Source organism: Antennarius striatus, chromosome 18, assembly GCF_040054535.1.
Source record: "Antennarius striatus isolate MH-2024 chromosome 18, ASM4005453v1, whole genome shotgun sequence".
Classification (NCBI taxonomy): domain Eukaryota; kingdom Metazoa; phylum Chordata; class Actinopteri; order Lophiiformes; family Antennariidae; genus Antennarius; species Antennarius striatus.
In genome coordinates this window covers 1,817,180-1,843,228 of record NC_090793.1, presented here as the reverse complement: position 1 = coordinate 1,843,228, position 26,049 = coordinate 1,817,180, and the positions used below count along the sequence as shown (strand labels likewise).

At 44.2% G+C, this 26,049-nt stretch overlaps 1 protein-coding gene across 1 annotated transcript; it reads right to left on the bottom strand.

The window, feature by feature from the left end:
- On the bottom strand, positions 1-25,653 carry basp1 (brain abundant, membrane attached signal protein 1). Its single transcript, XM_068340486.1, has 2 exons — positions 25,520-25,653; positions 1-2,772 (listed from the first exon to the last, which is right to left on the bottom strand). The coding sequence occupies exon 2, from the start codon at positions 2,754-2,756 to the stop codon at positions 2,163-2,165; it is 594 nt and encodes a 197-aa protein (XP_068196587.1). The 5' UTR covers positions 2,757-2,772; positions 25,520-25,653; the 3' UTR covers positions 1-2,162.
- Between the last annotated feature and the right edge of the window lie 396 nt (positions 25,654-26,049).

The window sequence follows — 26,049 nt, the reverse complement described above, 5'->3', positions numbered from 1 at the left end:
TTCAGTCAATTTCTTACATTTTATTACTGTTGCACCATTTATACAAGTACATGTAATTTTGAATGCATCAATTTCCATATCGTCGTTTTTGTTTCGGAATGAACGTGTGCCGCGGAAAATAGCAGTGGTGACACGGAATGAGAATATCAACTGTAGTTGCCATGGATGCGGACTCAGAAGTTGTTTTTTTATTTATTTTTTTATAATTTTTTTTGTTTCCACTTGACCAAACAGACAGGACTACAGGTTCACCCAACCACAGACATGCATTTTTTACCGAGTCAAGAGAAGAACCGGGCCAACCGGCTTGGCCACGCCTCACCTCCGGCGTTTTGAGGTTTCTGCTACGATTGGATGGGCGCTGGGAGGGGAAACGTCGCGGGTCGGTTGGACGAAACGGAAAAATTTGGCAAATGATAGTAGAAATGAGTGAAAGTACTCGCGGATACGGAACACGTGTGCAGAGGCGGACGTTGGTTTGCACTTTATTGGGTCAAAAAGTGTTCACTACCTCCACTATCGACACTTATCTTTTTGATTCCATCGCTGCAGACGTGCACGTGTGCCATGAATATATATTTCGGAAAACAAAAATGAATGAGGTGTGAAAATGATGGCGCTCCCTTCGCATGCACGAGGCTGGTCCATCCCATAATGACGGAGAAGCTTGGACCACGGATGGAGATGGAGGCTGACCTGTCTAGGTTTGGATCAGTTTGCTGGACCCAAACTGTCTAAACGGTTTGGGCCGACCCAACGATAGATGACGTTTGATTACCGCCTTCACTCCCCACCGATTACTAAGCAACTTAAAGATGGAGTTGTTTTCTGTTTTATTAGGAGGCTGGAAAACCACTGCAACTGATTTTAGGTAGACGCTTCAAGGAATTCTGCGGAATTCTTGCAAACTTCCCGAATCTGTAGGAGAGGCGATGTTCAGACGTTTGGGTTCGGTCTTAGTGACGGAGATCCCGGACCAGAGTACCTGGAAATGACATCATCTGGACTCTTTCCCCCTGGCTTAGATACAAAACTGTTGAGGTGCCCTCTACAGGATGGGATGGACATCACCATGGTAACCATACAGACCAGTTTTTGGTAGATCAACTGGTGGAGGAGTGTTTTTAATTCTATTTTCCCTTCATATCTGACAAAATCCTCATGAATTAGCAGAAAACTACAAGAAAAGGATTGATTTAGGTCCAGAATTGGTAAAATACAAACAAGAGTTGTTGTTTTTTGGGGGGGGTTTTTTGGGGGGGGGCATTTAATTGCCTTTACTTTAATTTATACGATTTGCACAAGTCAAATTCACCCAGACGTCCCAGTAAGACGGGACCCAACGCGAGACCGCCCAACGCTAGGGGCCAGAAGTAGGTTAGAATTTAAAGATTTGTTCAAATTTGACCCCAGATTTGGAAAAGTCGGACTTTCTAAAAACATGGCAGAGATGTTTTCAGCCAGGCTTTGCATATTTTATAAGATTAATACAAATGTTAAAAAACCACTTAGTTGGCTAACAATATACCTAAGGGTTTACGTACAAAATGTAGAAGTTCATTTGAAAAATTCCTACGAATTCATCTAAGAATGTGTTTTGCTCTGCAAAATCAGCCTTTTTCCCACCTCTGCCATATCTTAGAAAACCCAAACGCGTTCGTCTCGGGGGTTCGAAGCTCGGATTAACGGGCGGGCCATCGATATGACCCAACCATGCTAATGCTAAGGAGAGGCTAACAGGTCTAAAAAGGTAAAGAACCACGATCCAACAACGCCAGATGACCTCAGGAACAAGACACTCCTTCCATGACGAAGTTGGGACCTCCGGAGGGCAGAGGGGGCGAGAAAGCGGGGTATGATTGGGCGGAAATGGGTTAGATTGGGGGGGTGGTGATGAGATGGAATGTCCGACACAGACTCGTATCAAAGCTCAAATACTACAGCAGAAAAAAAAACAAAAAACCTAACAATAATAATAGCAACGACCATCTGTAGGGGTGGAACCTGGTGGCGGCGCTCGCTCCGGTCCGCCTGTCGACAAATCATCATCACATTATTACCGTTATTATCATCGTATGGGCGAGCTGGTTAATTTAAATTCTTTATCTTCATCGCTGTTGTTATTCAGGTATTTTTTCTGCTTTCACAAAAGAAGCTGTCCATTAATCTTGAACTGCTACTGTTTGATCCTTGCTCGGCGCCTCCGTGGCGTTGGCCTCCTTGGCGGGATGCTCGGTGGCTGGCGTTGAACTAGGTGCAGCGGCCGCCTCCTTCGCTGGTGCTGGAGCTGCCGCCTCTGTGGTCTTGGGGTCCGGGGAGGCGACGGGGGCCACCTCGGCTTTGGCTGCTGGTGCCGCTGGGGCCTCAGTCTTTTTGGCGTTGGCCTCGTCTTTGCTCTCGGACGCCGGGGCGGCCGCCGCCGCCTTAACCTCAGGCTCCTTGGCAGCCGGTTTCTCCTCAGCCTTGGCCGGCTCGGCGATCTTGGGTGCGTCGGAGTTGGCGGCCGTTTTCTCGGGCTCCTTGGCGGCCGGGGCCGCGTTCTTCTCCTCCTCTTTAGGTGCGTCCGCCGCCGCCGGCGCTTCCTTGGCCGCCGTGTCGTTTGCTACCTCCTTGGCATTGGCGGCACCTTCGTCTTTGCCGTCTTTGGGCGCTTCGCTCTCCTCGGTGGAAGCCCCTTCCGCTTTAGCATCCTTGTCTTTGGTCTTGTCATCGTTTACGTTGTACCCCTTCTTCTTTTTGCTGAGCTTGCCTCCCATTTTGGATCTCTGTCCTCTGAAACACAGGAAGCAGAAGACCAGCTCAGAATTAAAGAGCTACTCGACTAATGAAGCGACGTGAAAACAAGCCAAATCCGACCAAAATAAACCAAGAAGGAGCTTAAAAATACACGGGGGGAACATCACCACAAATGATGGAGCGACTGTTTCTCAAGGTTCCTCCTTTTTCCAAAGATGGTTTACGATGAAACTTCAACTCTTCGTGCGGAAAAATAAATCAGTTTATCGAACAAAAAAACCCACAAAACCAAACTTTTTCTGTACAAGACAGCGAAAATAAAACCTGATACGTCTGGACGCGATGTGTTTATGAACAAACCTTGCATTTTTAATGCGTTTTCCTAACCTGAACCTCCCGGGCGGGTGGTGTCAGTTGGGGGGGGGGGGGGGGCAGAGCTTATTCAAACACCAGTTCAAGGGAATTTTGAGGGAAAATAAACAGAAGAAAAAACCAGCAGAAAGAGAGAGGTGGACGACGGAGAGGCGCTGACGTCCCCCCACCCCCCCCCACCCCCCCCAATTAAGAAAAAGAAAATGCTTCATCAGCAGAAACGCAAAGAGGAAATTAAAGTCGTCAAAGGGCGGCGGCCCCTTCATCCAACCGGATGATGAACTAGAGCTTAAAGTCAGGCGTTGGTAACAAACAGCTGTTTTTAAGCCTCTCAACATAAACGGTGTCTGTAAAACACTTTTTTTTGGGGGGGGGGGGGGGGGGCGACTTTATCCCGATTTGGAACGAGAACATGGAACACACCAAATTTAAATTCTGTACACGTCTGCAGTGTTAATTCAAACGACAATTTTGATGCTTCCCACTGCAGCTTTGACCTCATCGCCTCCCCCCCCTCCATCATATGAGGTCCTGGGGGTGGGGCGTGGAATAGCAAATAAATAAATCTGTCTCAGATTTGATCGACTGATTGATCGGCGTCTAAACCGGACCGATCAATAAAAAAAATTGCTTTAATAATTGATTAATTCTTAGATGGAAACAGCAGACGTGAAAATGTCCAACTGGCCTCAAACGCATTGTTTCTTTATCAAAAGGGGGGGAGAAAAAAAACACATTTTAAAATTTATAATTGTCGTTTTTCCTCATAAACAAAATAGATTTCTGACTTCAATAGGAAATCTATCTATCTATGACACACACACACACACACACACACACACACACACACACACACACACACACACACACACACACACACACCATCTGTTTGCTCGATGGGGGAGACGACCACAATAAACCTCCTTATCAGGAGACGAAACTCAGATCAGTTTTATTTGTTATTTGAAATATAAATTCAGTTTTTATTGACATTTTTTCTTCTCATTGGGGAATATCTGGAAATAAATACGTTCCTTGTTTCAAATTCTGACAATTTCCATGGAAAGAAACACTAAAGATCCGTTTCTCAGTTGTTTTGACACAAACTATTTATTGACGGTCCCTATAAGAAAAAACAGAAATCTGATAAACTTCTTGAATCTCTTTCAGTATAATCACTGCTGCCTTCCTCCTTCTTCCATTGTATTAATATTACTGATACTACAGGCTGCTCTTCTTCCTCCCTCATAAACCTTTCTCATGCTAATCGCCTGGCCGCCGCTAACGCACGCCGACCTGAACGTCGGACGCCTCCGGGGCCTCCGTTCCTGTCTCAGCTTTATACCGACCACAATGGAGGGTCGCTCCCTAACATCCCATCATTTGACTCCCAGCACAATGACTCGCAATCATCTGAGCACACAATGGCTGCTTTTCAAGCTACGGTATACGCTGGCTAGCTGCTGGGCGTGTGGTTTCAGTGTTTGAAGAGCTGCTGCCGGGCCGGAACCACCTGGAGGCAACGCTCCCGCCGGCGCCAAAGACTCCATTTAACCTGAAGGGCCCCGAGTCAGCGAGAACAAAAGGAGGCTCGGCAACAGTGGCGCCGAAAAGAAACATGCCATCGAATGAGTCCAAAAGTAAGAAGGACACGAACAGAACCTTGAAATGAAAATACCAACTATACCTTCATAATAAACCACGCCCAAAGGTTTTTTATCTAGAAAATCAAATCCGTTTAGACAGTTTAGTTCAGCCAGAAACACAGACGAACCTCCAGATACGAGTTATTTGAGACACGGATGGATACACCATCAGTGAGACCGTATCTTGTTCTTTACCACGTTTTGCGGATGGATACAACATCAGTGAGACCGCATCTCGTTCTTTACCACGTGTTGGTGGATGGATACAACATCGGTGAGACTGCATCTCGTTATTTTCCACGTGTTGGCGGATGGATACAACATCAGTGAGACCGCATCTTGTTCTTTACCACGTGTTGGCGGACAGTTACAACATCAGTGTGACCGTATCTCATTCTTTACCACGTGTTGGCGGACAGATACAACATCAGTGAGACCGCATCTCGTTCTTTACCACGTGTTGGCGGGCAGATACAACCTCAGTGAGACCGGATCTCGTTCTTTACCACGTGTTGGCAGACGGATACAACATCAGTGAGATTGTATCTCGTTCTTTACCACGTGTTGGCGGGTGGATACAACATCAATCAACGCCTCTTCTTGAGTCCTCAGACGCAGTGATTCCTCCCCCTCCCCACTGACGGTCCAATCCCGTGGCAGCAGGAGCTGCTGATCCAGCAGAACTCGTGATTGATGACGGCGGCGTTCAGCGAAGAACTATTTATAAAGCTTTATTAATCTACGAAGGGATTCGTACGAGTGGAGTCAAAAGGTGGCAAAGCGTTGGAAGATGAGCCAAAACCCCCCGAAAGGGGCGGCAACGGCGGCGTTTCCTGAGATTGTTGCTCTCCGGCGACTCATCCGTCACGCCCACAACCCGACACCGATGCTCGCCTGTTTCCCTCGACGACCGGCTCACCTCCCACCTTCTCCTCTCCATCACTCCTTCCTTCTCTCCACGTCTTCGCTCCCGTTTGCCTCGGTTTCCTCTCGCGGGCGTGATTTCATTCCTCATCCTCTCTCTCTCCGGTTTCTGCGACTTTATGTTTTATTTCTCCGGAATACATAAATGGAATTCTTCCTCCTGCAGTTATTTTTCTCCTCTTCATCCCTGCAAAGATCGATATTTCAGCGGGAACAATGATTCAGTGGCGAGATTAACTTTTCGACTGGGCTTTATGGGAGATTTAGAGTCTTTCAGCTCTTTGTTTCGGTTCAGTTTGCCCGTTATTTAAGATGCATCCACTAATATTCCATCCCTCTTTTCCATCATGCGATCCCTGCAGGTCTGATAGGATCTATTTCTCCTCTTGGTCCAGCAGATGGAGGTCTCCAGGAGGTCTTAGGTTCTCTCCCAATCCCGTTTCTGGCAAGTTCTGTGTTCCTTCCATCCAAGACGACACGCTAAAGGTTAAAGCTATCGCGGCTCGCCCTTTGGGAAATCAGGAAGGAAGAGGAGGAGGAAGAGCACCAACAACGGTTTAGGTTCTTGGCACAGAAACCGGAGAAAGAGGCTTGTTTTAGCTGGTGTCAGGGAAATCTATTCCTGCTTCCACATTAGCATAGAGCGCTAAACAATGGCTAAAGATCTATCATACGGGTCTCGGCTCTAGGACGGGGTTTAATGGGACCTGAAGGATTGCAGCCGGTTTAGATTTAATCCTGACCTGGAACTAAACCAGTGATGAACTCCTATGGATGTGGACTAGCTTTGGTCTTTGGCCTCCAAAACCCTCGGAGTCACTGGACTGTAGGAACTATTTGTCTGTCTGACAGAAGAAAACGCATCAGCCGCTTATTTGTTCTTAGACGTTGACTTTTTAAAGTGAAGGTCCAGTGAAGGTAACCCATTTGGAATCCAGGCTGATGCTAAAAACAACAAAGTCACTCTGACCTCCATCGTTAAACCAATCAAAGAACCCCAACCGGTCTATGTGAGTCAGTCGGGTTGGTGCAGAGACAGTCTGTATTTTAGTTTAAAAACAGGGTTTTTTAACAGTAAAAAAATCTCATCTTGAACGACTTCTTCCTCATCGTGGGTCACGGAGGTTGCTAGGGGCTAATAATACGATGTTATATGTTTTATTCTGATTGATTGCGCAGTAACGTGATTTTATCTGTTCTTAACAGTTAAACCGACGTATAATCGAGAACGACGGAAGTCGTGTTTTGTAACCTGAATACAAAACATGAATTTATTTTGTGTGGAGGTCAATCCTGGACAGCAGTTTTAAAAAGGATGTCAGTGTAATAACATATGACTTAGGACTATGTAGGACAAATGAAGCGTTATAACTGCCTCCTCCTCCTGCTGGCGTCCAGCTGGTCGATTGAAGACGAGTCGGTTTCGCCGAACTGCAGCGGAGAGCGGAGCCGACAGGCCGGGAAACTGGAGCAGAAAATTTGGCACAATCGCACACACGCAAATAATAATAATAAAAAAAAAAGGAAACTCTGTACCGGCTCTCTGAGCTGGAAGAAACGGGACGCAAAGGATGCTGGGAACTGGCAGCTCACAGTCGGTGCAGGCTGATCTGGGATATTTAAAGAGGTGAGAGCTTTGTGGTTTCAAATCCGACATATTTGAACTGCGATCATGTGTGATGCGTTCTATTCCACCCTGAGAGAAGCCGAGCTGCCCGTGAACCTCAGGCGGCGGCGGCGGCGGCGGCGAGGGTTTCATCAGGTCCCCCGTGTCGACGCTAGCTGCGGGCTATTTCTGTGCGACAGGAAACACTCAAGCGGCGTTCAGCTGCGTGAAGCTAAATTCATTTACTTTCACTCGTTGGTGTCGCCTTTGTTTCCATGACGACGACGACGTCTGCGAATTTAATGTGGTTAAAAATAACATGAAGCTAAAACTGGGGTCAGGAAATAAAAAAAAAATTTAATTCTATTTTAAATCTTCCGCTAAAGTCTTCCACTAAAATCCAACAAAATAAAACAATACAATCAGCAGAAAAAACGGTTTTCTTTTCTAAATCTAATCATGTATCTAATAATGTCTGGTAAGTACTGTCTCTTTAAGAGAGCGGTGCGCTGTGAGTCACGTGACCACTGCGACCCGTTATCAGGAAGTGGACTCACTAAACTGAGTTTCTACCCGGCATGCAGGCGATAGGTGAGTGACGTGATGACTGTGGTGCGTTTCCGACAGTTTAATGGATGATAAAGGTGAAGTTAGCAACATGCTAAGATGTGAAACGTAAAACTAACACTTTATTTGTGTCTTTGCTGTCTCATTCATGTCCGCCATTGTTTGGTTCGTTAGTTTTAGTTGGGTTTGAATTGTGTGCTTCTTGGTTTGCCGCCAGGCATCATGGGAGCTGTAGTTTCACAAGTTGAAGGACTGAATTGACCATTTGCATTGACTTGATGAATTACTATTTATATTTACATTTTGCATAAGAGATTTAATAGTTAAGATTATAATATTCATTATTATGAAATATTTGAATTTAATAAATACTGTTTCTTGCATTATATGTAGAGGTTAATTGATGCTTTTGTGATGAAATATTAAAATTATAATAATAATATCATTATTTCTGCTGCCGCTCTGCACTATATGAACTTCTGCTTCTGTTGCTTTTGATGAAGAAAAATAAATCAAACAAAAGCGGAAAGTAATATCCTTGGCACACTGGGTTGCCCTTTCCGTTGGGCAAAAAACGGAACACTAATACTAAAGGTGAATCCAGTTTGTATCAACTTTATTAGCAGCGTCCTCGTAACGTCACACCAACGTTCGTTTCTTGTTGGTTCTGCTAGCTTGGGAGTTTCAGTTTAGCGGTAATGTGTTCTGTGTTAGCGGCCGGAGCGGCCCCTTTAAGAAGGTAGTCATGTGACCGAGGCAAGCATCTCCACAAGCGTCAAGAGTGACTCATGGACTGGTACCGACTGACCCACAGACCAACCGATCCACAGACCGGTACCGGTCCACAACCCGGGGGTCGGGGACCACTGATCAAAGTCACTAATCAACTCAATCAATCAATTTTGGGATCATGAAACTGTTAATCAATCCACTCCCTGCTTTGGACGAATCGAACGTCCATCTGGATGTTCAGAAAGTCATCACTTGTTGTGAACCCACAGAACACACACACACATCAGTGTTTAGAGGATCAATCCCCGTATTGATGGAGCTTGAGAAAACACCCAGGGATGGAAATGATTATTGATTAGTGTTCCCGACGGAGAGCCGCCGTATCTTCAGCCGCTGCTTACAATTCAGCGGAGATGAAACCCGGCCGGTCGCTTCACCAACACGTCTGTCAGCGAATACCAAACAGTTCTGAAACCTTTGTCGACTGCAAGGGAAACCAGCGACAAAACAAAAGAGAGAAGTGAAACAGATTACCCCTCTCTGTGGAGCCGCTGGTATTTCAGACGGTCACATGACCGCGTGTGCAAAGCAGAAGTTTGTCCGTCTGCAGATTTCTGAGGCAGGCAAATTTCTAGGGGGCAAGAAACTTCCTGTACGACCTTGAAAACTGTTTCTCAGGTTGTTGTCCGGGGTGTTTTTGTCTACTGGGATGGATTCCAGCCTCTCCTTAATGGATGAACAGCTGCCTCCGACTTGGACTTGCCAAGTTCTAATGATACCATATTTCTAGAACTGAATTAATGCAATGGGTGTTGGTGGACACCTGCCCAGACTTGGACCTCCACTCAAGAACACCTCCACCAACAACGCCGGTTATATTAGCAACCATTTCGTACCACTTTGTGGTGACAAAAGACGGGTTGCTGGAGCCTATCCCGGCTAAGACGATATTCACATTAACAAAAATGTATCTTGAAGGGAAGCATGACCTTTTTGACACTCTAAGCTTTCATTGATGAAACCTGGCGGGACCTGGAAAACGGCTGTACAACATACGATTGGAAACCAACGTGTAAATTTGAGTTGGGATTGATTCTGTCTGAAATTACCTGAAGGCAGGTTTTCCGTTTCTTCCCGTTCACCAAACTTCTGGCCTCGTTTTGGTTTCAGTCTGAGGTAACCGGGTCAGACCGCCGGACAGGATTACCCCGTTCTATTGAAACTGAAAACACCCAGAATTCTGTGCAGCACGGTCGTCAAAATTCTCTGGGTTTATATTACAAAGTCAATGGACGGATACAAAGATTCATGACGCTAACTTCAACCAGTGTTGACAGTGTTTTTTTACCTGCCACTGTTTTGGGTCATAAATGTATAAATAAATAATTGGTTATTGATTAATATAGTGCTGCACCTTAGGTGGTCGTGCTGGTAATTATGTATATCAGGCTTGCGTCGAGGCCATGACTCATGGGACTCTGGATGCGTTCACTGTCTCTAAGAGACTCAGAAAAGAGTCACCATCCATTTCTCAAACGTCTACCGACGGCAGCTTTGGGAGGATCCAATTGGTCTTGAAGGTGTTTCGCTTTTAATCCGGTTCTGGTTTGGTGGAGTTCTCCAGTTTCTGAATATGTCACTCTGTATATCCAGAAATATGCAATGCAACACTTCAACTCTTCAGTTCCTTGGAACTCGTAGGAATGCTGCAGATAAATCCAACAACAAGCGACAACTATACAAGAAAGGTATTTGAGGGGGTGTGGCCACTGGTATTGATCCACATTCACTCTGAATGTGGGTCCATACAGGGTCAACTGATAGTCTCTGGTCTGTGATTGGTCGATTGGTCGATCTCAAGCAAAGATAAGGAGAGATCAGGAGAGTCCAAACCCAACAACTCTTTAGGTTCTGATCCTGACTTGATGTATCTGGGATTGTGAGGTGTTTACAGATCCGGACTTAAACCCGGTTTGCTCTTGGACCAATCGGCACTACCCATATAATTTTTAAAGATGTCATAAATTCAGAATTTAAATCATTAGATCATATTTATATCCATATATAGACTTTAAATCAATTAGAAACTTTATTAAGTTTGGAATGAAAGTCGAGGCAACTACGTTCGGCTCCACCTTCTGTTTCACTCGGGTACATAATGGAGATAAGATCAGGTGGTTCAAGACAAACATGAAGTTCAGAGGTAAATACAGAACTCATGGAGCGGAAGTCAACGGACGAGGAGGCTTCCTCATCCAGAGTCAATCACGGCGCTATCACCCTTTATTTGATCGGTTTTCTCCAGATTTAAATCTTTTATTCATCCATTTTTCTTACAAAAAACTTGATTTATAAATCATGTCTGACTGATGGGATTTAATTTTCAAACAATTGGTTGTTTCTTGTCGCCGAGGCTCCGGGGGAAGCGTCTTTCTACCTGAGCAAGCAGTTCAAGTCAGCTAATGCTAGCATTAGCAATGAAAGTTAAAGCTGCACGAAATATTTAAAATGTTTCAACAGAAACTTTGACCTATAAATATTTTAATTTAAAAATTAATTTAAATCACTTTTAAAACTGCTAAATAAAAATGTCTGGTTTTGTTAGAATCAGTTTTATACTGACTTCATGCTAATGAAGTCATAACGCTAACTTCCTGCTAACCTTATTCTTTATTACCTTTTTTCATCCATCCATCCATCCATTTTATTCCTCTATCTTTTGGGATCCTTTCCCATCTGACTGCGCTAACCATCGTATCGACGTGTCTCGTTTGCCTTTTGCTATGTTTTCAATTTGGTTTCTTATGGCGACTGATGACCGGTCACATGACGGTGACATCATCGTGGTGTTTTTATTGGGTTTAGAGCTGCAGCTGACAATCAGCAGACTACCAGACGAACAAGCACATGACCAAACTTCAAACCTGTGACCCTTCCTGGTTAGATCTAGTAATGAGATTACCATCCTCCGGTAATCTAGTTACTCTGGACAACTTGGTGACCTGCTGACTCCATCACTCCTTCTCCAATCTCCCTCCATTCTCATCGAATGAAGGATATAGAAAAATTCAGAATGTTGTTATTTATTTTTGAGTCAACTGAGAGAGTTTCTGGCTTCAGCGTCCAATCCTGTCGCCACACAGCCGGAAAATATCCTCACATCTTGTTTTGTCACCAAACAGTAGATAAAATGACAGAGATGTGTTGCCGAGCAATTGTTTCTATCGATGGTATCGACTAACGGTTCACCTGACAGGTGTTTTCTGGTCGTCCTGCTGCAGCGTTGACCTGCTGTATTTATCATTCCTGTAGGATGAAGGAAAATAAACCATATGTTTTACATATTAAAATATGTAAAACAGGCTGATTTTATGTCAGACCTCCGCTATGAGTCCGAATGTTTTCAGGACCGAAGGACATAAGTGGGCGTTTTCAGACCTTGAGACTACCGACGCTTTTGGGAAGTCATTTGTCTTTTCTGGAGGACTTTGTCTGGTCGTGTTTGAAGGTTAAAGCTGAATTTATGGGTTCGAATCAGGTTCAAGAGTCATTTGTGCTCAATCTCGTAGACGGATAAGGATGAAGACAGAACCTTTTATCGCTGGAATCATTTTTTGGATTCTGACAAAAATGGGGCAAAACCACCAGAAACCACTGCGAGGTGCCCTAGCAGAAATTTCCAATACGAGCACAACTAAGAAGAAAAATGTGTCCATCTATATCAAGGTGTACACAAATTTCTTCCATTTTCCCATTTATGTTACTTAATTAGTTTGCGTTGTTGTTTGTAAAGTTTTATCCTTGAATTTTATCGAATAAAAGAAAATAAGTAACCTGGTCTTACATCGCTTGGCGTGATTTCTTTCTCAATTATGCATAAAAAATAAACTTTACGTTATTTTACTCCACTTTACGTCTGTCTGCCACAAATACTGGAGTCATAAAATCACTAGTAAACCGTTCAAAACACATATCATGTTACTGTACAATAAATCAGAATAAAACATATGATATCATATTATTAGCCTGTAGTATCATTAGCCTCATGACCCACAATGAGGAAGAAGCAGCTGAAGACGAGACGGAGATATAATTTTTTAATTATATATATATATATATATATATATATAAAAATTCATTGTCAGTTTAAAATAGATTCATATTAACCAAATATTATAATACTTTCATTAATAAAGTTCAGAACAGAACTGAGAATGGTTGTCTACAGTTTTCACTTCACAAGTAAATTCAACTTACATCGTTTTTCAACTTACATCGCGTCGCCCGGAACCGATTAACAACGTCAGCCGAGGTGTTTATACACACACACACACACACACATCTTATATATATATATATATATATATATATATATATATATACAGTACGTCTATGTTTATTGCTCGGCTGACTCATCGCCGCCCTCTGGTGGACGAATCGATTCCAACTTAAAGACGTAGATGTTTTAAAATTGAGGGGAAAAAAATTTGTGTTAAAGCCAAACAGGATCTAAAAACGTTCCTCTTTAGCGACAGAGAATGTTTCTCACGCTGCTGATGGTGGGACGGGACCGGGTCCAAACGGCAACGCCATTTCCCGGCCGCCGTGTGAGGCTTCTGGGGAAGGAGGCCGCCGGATCCATGCTGACGCAACACTCTGGACCCCCCCGCAGATAAACACACAGCATGTTTATTAATGAGAGTGTGTATCTGAGAAATACATGACCTTTAACCCATCCACAGCTCCGCTCTGGACACACACACACACACACACACACACACACACACACACATCCTTCAGCCTCAAGGCCGCCGTAGAGAAAACAAGAAGCGACCCCCCCGGGTCGCAAATATAAACCGGTCCAAACATTCACATTTAAAGAGACAGCGCCGCTAAAAGACGTCCAGATTTAACTTTGACCTTAAACGTGTTGAAGCTGTCAATCAGCTGATCGGGGGGGCGTGTCCTTCTAGCATCATCTAGAACCGACACATGATAAACAACAATTTGACGACTACGACTGCTTTTCTTCTCTGATGATTGAACCTGATCGTCATGGTAACGCTTCAGAACAGCAGGACGTAGCGGTGATGCTCGACCGTCCTGACATTCCCAACTCCAACAGGAAGCTACAGATAAACACTTCCTGTTCAACAAGGGTTCAAACTCCCCTCCCAACGCAGAATGTTGTCATGACAACAAGAACCCATACTGATGAAAAAACAAGTCACGTCTGACAGGAAGTGGGATGAAACTGGCGCTGGAGCGACGGGTGGTGTTTGTGGATGTTGGGTCAGTATCGTAGTTATCCTCACACGTGAACCCAACGCGTTTCATCCAATGGGACGCGAGCTGAGAGCCGTTTGGTTTATGTGACACCTAATGTTTAATCTGGACCGGCGCCAGCGGGTCTCTTCACTCTTTCATTTCTTTCCTGAACTCCACGAACTCCGATATGACGGATCCGGTCGAGAAACCCTCGTCTGAAGGAAAGGTGGGAGGTTTCAAGGCAAATCAACTCACTTCCTTTAATTTATCTACAACCAGCAAACAGAAGAGCTCATAAAAAAGTAAAACGCTCTAAATTTTAACTCATGTTCCCAAACCATTATTTTTCCAAAAATAGCAGAGACGTCCGCAAGGGATTTTGGGAAATAACAATGACAGAAGAGGAAAATTATGAGAACTAATTCCTAATTTCTTGAGAGCAGAACCAGATTGGGCCTCGATTTCATCTCCATATGGTCAGAAACAGCTGTTCCATCACTGGTTTCCTCGTGGAAGTTTATATCTAATAAAAACGGAAGAAATAAAGTGATCACATGTTTTATTTTTTAAAAAGAGGAAGTTGGCTGAAATGAGCGATGTAACTCGTGATGAAGGAGATTATTTTAGGATGAACAGAAACCCAAACAAATTATCGTCTGGTCGGATGCTTCCTACTGATTTTAATATATAATGTAAATAAAGACAACTTTGTCAAGGCTCGACTGTAAAGTAGTTCCATACGATACGAGTTTAATCCATTCTATGACTGAAACCTGAAGTCAAACATTTTACCATTTAAAATAACTAAAAACATTTTAATCCGTTCCAGCCAGTAACAAAAACCCCCAAGACCCCCTAAATTTTGAAAAGAAAATCGACCAATAGAAACGCAGACTTTATCTGTGTATAATTAATTATATGTAAGTTAGTCAAACAATGATAAAGAATGAAAACAAACGCAAAAGTCACGAGGAAACACGAGCTACGTCTTTACTCCACCAACGAGAACGAGATCCGGTCTCACTGATGTCGTATCCATCCGCCAACACGTGGTAAAGAACGAGATCCGGTCTCACTGATGTTGTATCCAACCGCCAACACATGGTAAAGAACGAGATCCGGTCTCACTGATGTTGTATCCATCCACGAACTAGCGATGGTATCCTGAAACACGATTCGTATCTCGAGGTTCAGCTATATTTTATTCTCTCCTGAAGACTTTAGCACGAATTTAAAACTATAACTGTTAACTTTAATTGACTACAACTGAGCTCGTGGTGTCACATAGTGTTGACCTAATTGGCTGAAGTTATCCAATCAGCTGTCAGGGTTTTACAAAGAGACAGTTTCTAGACCGTCGTGAATAACGACCATCTGATGCGTCGGCGCTCAAAGGGAACCGCTCTCACTTCCCTTCTTTTGCACCAAAGAACCACGAAAAGAAGTGGATTGAAATGTAAATGTAGTGCTGCCGCTCTTTAGCTGTGGTTTGTGAGTGTTCATTACACACACACACACACACACGTACATGTCGGAGTGACGGTCCAATGAGGTTCTCTTTTGTCATTGCTTCCTGTTCACGCTGCGACTTCAACCGCATACGAAGAAGCTACCAAACAGATCGATACTGTGGTGCTGTGTCGCGTCCCCTTCAGGTCAGGATCACTGCTAAAGGCGCCGTGACCCGACTGAAACTGAGCTTCAGGTTCTCTGTGGACTCTGGAAACTTGATCCTTCTCCCAGATTGGGCCAATCCCGGAAGCTGATTTCCCACGACTTTAAGACAGGCTAGCAGACGATGCTACATGATTGAGTTCCTGCTAGTACTGCTAATAAATATGTGGGTATTGAACCCTATCCAGCATCATGATGATCTTTTGTTCCCTCCTTTTACCTCTAGTTTGGTCTCCACAGACCCCTGAAGAAAAATTTGAAAGAATCCATTTGTCTGCCCCCAACCAACCTTGTTCCTGCCCTAAACAGTTTCACCTGCCCCTAATATTCCTTATCATTGCCCCAAATTGCTCCACAAGGTTTGGTTTGCCTTTTGTCTTTACACATCATGTCAAGCATTCCAACCTCTCTCACTCTTTTTTTTTTTTTACCCCTGCTGCCTTTGGTTTTCCTGATTTTTACCCTTTCCTGCCACGACGTGCCTGAAGCCTCGTTTTCTTCCTGTGTTTAACAAATTATTGAGGCAGTCCTGCTCACGCCCCCCCCCCTCCACCATCCACCACCGGTTTCTGCATCGGAGTCCAAATTCCTTGTGTTCCTATTGCACAAGCGTTGCAAATCCAATAGTGAAAGTCTAAGTCAAACACATACCGGTGATTATATAGGCAGAAAGAAGTGAATCACCACTTCTTTTTCCCCTTGATTACAACTCTGATGCTGCCAACCCTCCAAATGTTCGGTCTGGCGGCGCTCCCGTCCGTCGACTAAATGATGCGAGGCGCTGCAGTCCACTCAATCTGTTCAAGGTACTCTCAATCCTCTCAATTAGGAGCGCTGCAAAGCGTAGCCAAAACACGCCTGTGTTTTCATCGCTTTCATTCTGCCAGAGGAAATTATTTATACGAGCACTCTAGTAATACATCCGACTGGTTTTCAAATGGGCGAGCCAATGCTAAACCCGACAGCTAATAAGAGAGGCTGATTCAGGGGGGAGCAGGAAATTCATGACTTCCTTTTGAAGAAATTAGAAGTAATAGTTGACATGTCCACTTTTAAGCGATGTGTTTTTCGTTACCGCTCAGTTTCGTTTGCAGGAATCCGGAGGTGAAATTTATTCATTTACTCCTTGAAGGACACAAAAAAAAAAAAAAAGCAAGCGTCGAGAATGGAAATAGAAAATCCCGCACAATAACGAGTAGCGGAATACAAATGAGACGCGAGCGACTGCAGCATATCGATGACTACGTGTTATTTCCAACAAATATTCATTTTTTATTTGACTCCTCTCGGCTGAGTGGACGACTGCACTTTAAAAATAAATGGAAGCACATTTGTTCTCAATTATGGATGAATGAACGAGTCTAGAAGCTCCTGCATAGGAGTTAGCATTTACGCGCTACATGTTGAGGCATTGACGCCCAAATCATGACAGGCGTAGCATCAGTTCTAGCTAGCATAAGTTTCTTCTGCAAGCCATATTTAATATACATCATCGTTTGAAGCTCACAGAATCACTACAGTTTGAAGCCTGGAATAAATTTGTGACTATAACCGTTGTGTTAGCTAACCGGCGTTATTAGCTAACACGGATGCAGTTGTGTAACACGGTTCTGCTACAATTTTGCGTTCTTCAGAAACTGTGCCCTGTAAAAATGAGCAAACGATAAATGCTATGCTACTCTGACCCATCTAGCAAGGCTGTACTAGCTGTGGTTTCAGTAATTATGAGGAAATTACTTGGCATTATTGCATTTTTGTTCTTTGTATTTTTTCATTTCTTAAGTTCCTAAACTTTTAATCCAATGTTTCACCTCGTTTACCCAAGATCCACAGTTCAAGGTAATTAAATCTCTAATTAGCGTCAACTCTGACTGGGCAACTTCTCAACATGACTCACCATATCCATCCCTGTAATGATGTAATGAAGGAAAACATCCAGGGATGGCTCACGAAGAGCTGAAATACTTCCATTCGCATGGTAATAAATCAGGTGTGAAAGTATATCAGGTGTGAAGGAGCGTGTTTATGTGCAGTTTAATAGATCGGCTCTCGAGGGACTTGAATTAGTGTCTTCAGACTGAACTCAATCGCCTCCATAAACGTTGGGATTTATGTGACGTCTCTGCGGTTTGTCCAGGAAAATTTGCTTCGACATTTTTTCCCGTATGCGTCCTAGTGCATCAGCAAAAAGGGAAGTTAAAACCATCCGTATCGGAGCCGGAACGTCATTTCCTTCAAGAACGCCTATGGATGGCCGCCCCACGGCGGTATCCTGATGTGGTGGCCATTTTGAGCAGAAGTACACACTGCACATGTAACCTAAGCTGCAATAAAGCGCACAACAGAAACCATAAATCAAAATGGACTCTGAGTCGGCGACGGCGCGGGGGATTTATTAGTCCTCCATGTCATTTCAAAGGGACTCTTCCCAAACTGCTGTGACAGCCGGCTCTATCTTCCATTCCATCACAGCCTCCTGCCAATAATCCTTCCTCCCGACACGCCGCCGCCGCCAAACCGCCTCAGATACATGCTGTTAAGACACCAGACTTCAAACACTGTCAACTACCCAGTTTTTGCACTTTCAAAGGAACAGAGATTTTTTCGAGGAAAAGAACCACCATGTTGGGCTGACTGATTCCAACCAGAGCCAACATCTTCGAGCGCATGAACCTGGCGTGCTTCATCATACCTACTCTGTGTATGATGTAATCGTAGGGACTATTTAAAGTAGAGGACTTTGTGTTCTCAGCTGTGTTTGCCTGTCGTTAATAACACACAGCAGCTTTGTCCTGTGAATTATTAGAATACCAGTGATTGTACGGCTTCGCTTGAACACACATACAGAACAATGGAATACCTTACGATCCTGAACAGGTGCTCAGAGTCAGTAATCGAACCACTACACTCCTATAGAGACACATCCTAAATATAAAAATAAAAATGCACTAGTTCTTGTTGGGCTGCGGAGTAAAATGTCCTCTAAACTGGCAAAACTTTAACTGGGATGCAATGAAACTTAAAATCAAGACTGTCAGATTGTTTTACCCAAGACTCATTGGTCCAAAGACGCCAACATATGGCCACAACTCAGTTGACTGATGTCACATCCGATGTATCAGGGAAATTCACGAAATCAATTCCCAAAACACGACATTCGGTCAAACAGCAGATGGGATTTGATGGAGAAGTTAAAGTGAGAAACACAAGTGGATATAAGTTTATCCAGCGGAATGGTGGAACTTCCTGCCACATAGTGAGTGCAATCGTGGCAACACCAGCCTTCTACCAATCCTTTTGTTCATTTCACGCAAATATGTAAATTAAGCCATAGTTTAAACTAACTCCAGTCCAATGATCTGATTGGTCTTCCCCCCCAGTGTGGCGGCGATGGAGCTTCGCAGACGTCTGCTACTCCTCTAAATGCTCTCTGGGCTCCGCGGGTCAGATTTAATTGCTATCAGAGAAGCTCCTGATTGGTTTGAGATTGGGGTTTAATCACATTTACAGCTTACATTTAATAAGCGACGCCGTGGCGCTCGGAGCCAATTTGTCTGCTTGTATTACTTCAGCTATTCTGGTGTCTGAATTTATCTGTTTTTCAATCAGAGGAGCAAAAAAGTTTTTCCCGCCACCAACATCGCCCCATTACCATAACCTTGAAACGACCGCAGGGTTACAAGAATCGGGAGCCAGACAGAGGTAGATAATCTTCCTGTGTTGGGGTACGACGCAGGGATATGTCTAATTACTGCTTATCAACTCCAGAGAGAGTGCTACAGATATTACAGAGGTAGATATCTGCACCAATCAAAGAGACTCCATTTGGTCCACAACCACCCGGGGATTATCTCCAGAGCCAATTACGTCTTTTCTCATAGTCTTCCTTTCAGCTCGGCTTCAGAGGACTCTATCTCTTATGTCAATCAATGGCTCTACAGCTCTAAGCCCACCACCAGGGTCCCACAACATCTTTCTCTCCATCTGTCTGTCTGCCCAAATCCTCGAGGATATCGATCAATATCTCTGCAGGATGGCTTTCTCAGAATGAAACCGGCCGATTGGTCGATTCTGAGAAAATTCTGGGAACGGTACCAAAGAGAGTGTAAAGATAATTTCCCCACGTGTGGACAATAAAGTTGATTTAATCTTTAATCTTTAAACCTGTGTGTTTCAGCTCTGTGCAGGCGTGGACTGTTAAGAGCAGCAACTACGATGATGTATATAGCTCACGCCTACTTTAGCATTTAGCTACAAGTGCTAGCATACTTAAACACAACATGCTAGTTGGAGAGTCTGGAGTAACGGGTCGTCCCAGGAGCAGAAACTTCGGTTCCACTGGCTGTTTTTATACAGTCTTTATGGGGGAAGAAGAAACAGCTCAATGCTTCTACCTGCATCATCCCGCAAGAGCAATGTCAGTGACGTCATGATGAAACTGTAGAGTTCAGTAGAGGAACTGGAATGAAACTACATCCATAAAAGCCAATTCATGTTCCTGTTTCTGTGTCGAAGAGCAGCCAGAGTTATTGAGACCCAACGTGGTGGCTAACTTCAGGAGGTACATGACTAGAGGCTGACAGTCCTACCACTGAAGTGCCCTCCTGGTTCTAAGGTTCTAAGGCGCCCTCCCGGTTCTGAGGTGCCCTCCCTGTTTCTAAGGTGTCTTCTTGGCTAACAGTCTTATGACTGAGGTGCCCTACTGGGTCTAGGGTCCCTCCTGGTTCTAAGGTGCCCTCCTTCCTGCCTCTGAGGCCCGGTTGGAGGTAATAACTCCTGACTCTGTCTCTTGTTTATGATCCTCTTTACCGGCTGAAGGAAAACATAAAATTCCTCCATCGGAATTATCTTTAATATCTTTCCATAAATCTGACGATGACAGGAGAAGGTTTCCCGCTGGCGTTTAGCTCCAGCAACGGCGGCGACAGGTTCACACGGAAGAACCAAACGGAGAACACGCTGAACATGTTAGATTCATCAGAACTTTAGCTCCAGCACCCGGCGTTTCTGGATCCTCAGAGAAACAAAACTTCTCCAAGATTTTTATGATTCACAAAACAGAACCATAAAACCACGGACGATGTTTCAAGCTGGGATTTGAAGACACAAACAACAGCCCGCCCCGCCTTGTCATCCAAAACTACCCCCCGCCCCTCAGCACCGTGAACCCTGTCACCAGAATGTCGGTCGCCAGACGCCATCAGAGCGACCCGGCGGCGGCGGCTGTTATCCGCTGTCTGAGGGAGGGAGGGCAGCCTGAGGCGGCGATGGGGTGGCAGAAAGGACGAGGAGACGGGACAAAGTCGCCTCCCGACTCCAACTAACCCCAAATAAACCCACGGGGGGCATAGAGCCCAGACACGCATCATCCAACACCACTTGGGGCGGGACCAACGGTCCAGACTGCCTCTGATTGGTCCATCTGGGGCAAACAGCGACGGAAGAGCAGCCAAATTTAAGCAGCAACTTTAAATATATTTAATAATAATGATAATAATAATAAATGAAGCAAAAATATTTTTAAAAATATTTAAAAATTCTCTTTTTTATATGCAAATCTGAAACAATAACAAATATTACCTCTAGAATTAAAAATGAAATCAAAATTGGATAAAAATCCATTTTTGCTTGGGTTTTGTGCGTTGAAAACAACACATATCTGATGCTGCACACATGCACACACACACACACACACACACACACACACACACACACACACACACACACACACACACACTCCCGGTAAGAGGTGTGCCTGTGATTCAGGCCTTGTCCTCAAATCCTCTCCGGCTGATCCGAGCTGACAGAACTGGGGCTACATCCGACTACCTACGAGTCGCGCCGCTGCGCCGCTGCCTCATTGTTTTCAGACTGACTCTCTGGACTCGTTTCCTCATCTCTGTGAAACCAAACACAGACCGACTGATGAACTGGTCGAGTTCAGCTAGACGTCTCGTTAGTTTTTGCTCTTCGGTCGGAAACTTTAACGATGCCCTGCAACGCCACCGCTGTGGACGACCTGCTGGAAGTAGCTGGAGGTCAACCGGTGGTCAGAGAGGAGCGTCCAACCGTTAAAGAGCCGGAGAGTCGCTTCAGGAGGGGGTGGCGACCAAAACCAGGGCGAAAAAAAGGAGATTTTGGAATTGAAATTTTTGGGTGAGACAATAATTTATTTTTCATGCTTGAAATCAGAGCAGACTCTCACCAAAATGAATACACAAGTTAATAATGTATCCAGCCACCAACACGCGGTAAAGAACGAGATACGGTCGCACGAACGTTGTATCAATCCGCCTACACGTGGTAAAGAACGAGATCCGGCCTCGCTGATGTTGTATCCACCCGCCAACACGCGGTAAAGAACGAGATACGGCGTCACTGGTGTTGTATCCATCCGCCAACACGCGGTAAAGAACGAGGTATGGTCCCACTGACACTTTAGCTAGACATCTGTGAGAAGCAAGTAACGTACCAGCAGAAAGAAGGTTGTGACCCTTTGGTCCAGGGTCACACGGATCTATAATTTGCATCGAGAAATTCCACAAGTTAATGGTTGACTCTTGGACACACGTCCAGATTTAACCCAACCGGTGAAACCGTGGGACAGGAATGTCCGACGGGATCGACCGGGTGCATTCCGAACGTAAACGAATCTGACAAAATCTCCAATAAATGTCAAGTTTTAAACACGACCAGTAAAAGTGTTTGTTTGCTGTGTTTAATCATTCAATATAGTTTTCTAAAATAAAATGTCCGGTCAGACTGTTAGCGGACAAACGGGAGATCCACGAGGACACGGTGACGGGAGGATTTTGGGCTTTCGCTGAAGGCCATCGAGTTGGCGCCCACCCTGTCGAGTTGCGTATCGGATAGCGCTGTCACTTCTGGTTTAAGCTGTAATTTCCTGGAAGACAAAGCATAATCTGACAGATGGCGCTCATGGTGTCTGAGCCGCCGCCGAGGAGGATGTGTTACATTTCTGTCAAACCTGCGGCGGGTCCGGGTCGGACATGGACTCGAATAGAATAGGAGGGCGAGCTGCTGGAGTTTTAGCTTTCTGGATTAGCTGGTATCAGACTGATGTCTGATTGGTCCACAGAAAACCAATCAAAATTACAGTTTTGGAATTTTTAGTAACTTCTATTACAATAAGCGGAAAAACGATGGAAAGGCGCTCAGATTGAGACAATTATAATCTGAAAATATAAAACCGGCTCCTCAGTGGGTTCCTCAGTGGGTTCCTCTGTGGTTCCTCAGTGGGTTCTTCAGTGGGACGTCCTGTGACTGACTCACTGCTTCTCGTAACAAACACACTCTGGTATCTTTGACTATATGAGGATGAAAATTCTTGCTGGTGACGTCACCTTCCTCTTCACTAGAAACCCTCTTCTGCCTCTAAACAGAAACAACTTCCTCATTCCCATCAGCAGCGGCGGCGCCGGACGCTTAAATCATTTCCTGTTTTCTCCGTCCAGTTTAAACACAAACGAGTCGTTCTGGATCTTTGGCATCACGTCTCTGGACGTAATGTGTCTCCATTTAACAGGAGATGCAAATCAAAAGCGTCCTTGTACTTTTGCATGAAAAGCTGACCTCATTGTTTTGAAGAGTCATTATTTTGGGGGTGGGGGGGGTGGGGGGTGACAGCAGCGGTGACTCGACCTGCAGCTGCAGCATCGCCTCATTTGCTTCTTCTTTTTACACATTAAATTATGTGTGACAAAAGTATTGGGACAAATCTCCTCTGATCCTTATCTATTAATGTCCATATACTTTTGACTATCATGCATACAATACACACACACAGTCTCCGTCCAGCAGGATGAATGAATGTTTTCACAGCTGGATTTAAACGAGCCAATCAGGAGTCGGATGGACAGGACTCATGACAACAGTCCTCCGTTACCATGGTGATCTTATAACATCTCAGATGAGGACCAGTGATGCAAAAAGTCCACACATTCAACAAGTCCCTGCAGAGATCTACAAGAATATGATTGAATTAGAGAGTATATTATTATTATTATTATTATTATTATTATTATTATTATTATTATTATTTATTTATTTATTTATTTATTTATTTATTTATTTATTTATTTTTATTGCTGGTATTAATATAAACCCCAGAGGATGGTTGGGGTCAGCCTGTGATGTCACATGACGTCACATGAGCCAATCAGAGTTGCTCTTTTAAAAATCACAAACATATGAAAAATAGTCCTTGACAGGAAGACGATCAATACAGGACGTGACGTCAGAGTATGGGGAACGCATTCCGATTAAAAAAGGATATAAAACCCAATTTTTTTGATCGGCTGATCGAATTTTATTTTGTACAGTTTTCAAATTGATTTATTGATTTATTGGAGTTAAATATTTATTTCTAAAAATCTTGCTTTGCTGAACAAATGCAGGCGTCTTAAACTTGGAGAAATAAAACGACACACAAATTTAATAAATGTGTGACTGTTTACCTCCGCAGATATTGTTTAACATAATTTGGCTGCAAAAAGATCCAATTATCGATTATCAATCAGTGAATTATTTAAATCTATAGGCCGGAAAATTGTGTAAAATTTCCATCAAGACACCAAATTAGAGAACAAGTGTCACGTTTAAGAAGCTGGGAGCTCCGAGTTGTGCGTTCATGTGTGATAAAAACGTTAACGGATCGATATTTAACGTTATTGATTGATCAGGTGATCGACTCGTCCTCCGGTTCTGCCACACCACCATCATCATCATCATCATCATCATCATCATCAGCATCAGCACCAGTGTGATGCTGTCACGCACAAACCGCCGTCTGGAAATTCCCATCACGTGCACGCGCACACACACATGCACGAGCCCACAACGAGACAAAAAAAAAAATCTGCAAATCAATTTGTTTTAATCACGTTTTCCCACCGGGGTGGGATGGGGGGGGGGGGCACAAACCCACCACCATCATCCTCCTCTCCGTCATCCTATTGATAGTCGAAGCGGCATCTCGCCGGATCCACACCCAACTCGCACTGCGCATGCGCGCCGCGGCAAACAAAGGACCGAGCGGCTGACCGACGGAGGATGTTAATAAAGTTTAGAATAAAGATCCGACATCAGAGCAGCAGGGTCAAAACCTGAGGGGTTCGGGTTCGGAAACAGACCCCCACCCCCCACCCCAAGGGGCCCCTCCATCATCATCATCCTCATCATCATCTTCATCATCTTCATCACCATCATCACCATCCTTCTGTTTCAGCTCAATAAAAGAGAGATACGATCAATATTCATCTAAACCATGATATAATCTGGTTAGGGACGCTCAATGTGTGTGTGTGTGTGTGTGTGTGTGTGTGTGTGTGTGTGTGTGTGTGTGTGTGTGTGTGTGTGTGTGTGTGTGTTCCATTCGCGTGCAGCTAATTTGTGTCACACCTCCATCCGCACAGACAAAGAGGTGGAGGAGTTCATTGGCCGCAAATTAAAGGGGGAAATAAAAATTAGGACAAGTTTAAAACTGATCATAAATGATCATAAATCATAAACGCGCGTGCGGGGGGCGCGTGAGAGACGCCCGTTTGCGCTCGAAGCGTCTTTTTTCCTCCAATAAAAAAAAAAAAAAAAAAAAAGTGTGGAAAAACGCGTCGGTGGAGCGCGTGTTCATCCAGATTGCGCACACCCCTTTTTTTTTCTTTTTTCTTTTTTTTTAAAAATTCAAGCAGAAATAATTTCTAAAAAAAATAATAATAATAATAATTCTGAATATTTAAAATCCGACACAGTTTCGGTTCCGTCGCGTTCTGACGCGTCTTTTGTCTCCTTTCCAACCCCTCATCGCGCTCCGGTGCGCCTCCGGGAGGAGAAGGGATGGTGGATAGACAAATAATTTAAAAAAAAAAAAAAAAAAAAGGACAAAAGAGATGAAAATCAACGTTAACGCGGCTCCAGACGTCCGGAGCGCTGGTTTCGGAACCGGACGCGGACCGGACGCCGGTGCGGCGGCTCTTACCGTGAGCTCTGAAGTCCCGACGCTCCCTCTGCGCTCCTCTCAGGCTCAAGTAGCGGCTGCTGTAATGTTTTTTTGCGGCTTCTCCTGTGCGCCAATCGGCTTGTGCCCCCGCTGCACGGTCCGGTTCCACTCGGCGATCCTCCGCCTGCGCGCACACGCATCCGTCTACGTACGCGCATGGGTCGTGCACGCGTACACATGTATTTTACTCAGTCAAGCGTTATTAAAATGTTAAATAACGCGTTATAGCGACCAAAAAAGGTTCATGGAGACGGTATGACGCTTTATGGTGATTTATAAACCTTGTTTTTATTTTTAATGAATATATTGTAATAAATCACTATTACTGCAGCATCCATGTAATAATTTATTTATTTCCGCTCCCACATTTATTATATTAGTAATGTCCCTTTTCAAAAAAAATGCTGATTCTATATTCTGGCTTTAAATAATCTCTATTTAAAAAAACAAGCAGAAAATTTCCATTTCTAATTTTAAGTACAATATAAAATATAAAATTTTCAAATTTC

What these genes read in the sequence shown, in the direction of transcription:
- basp1 (XM_068340486.1), bottom strand. Translation starts at nt 2,756, where the DNA reads ATGGGAGGCAAGCTCAGCAAAAAGAAGAAGGGGTACAACGTAAACGAT.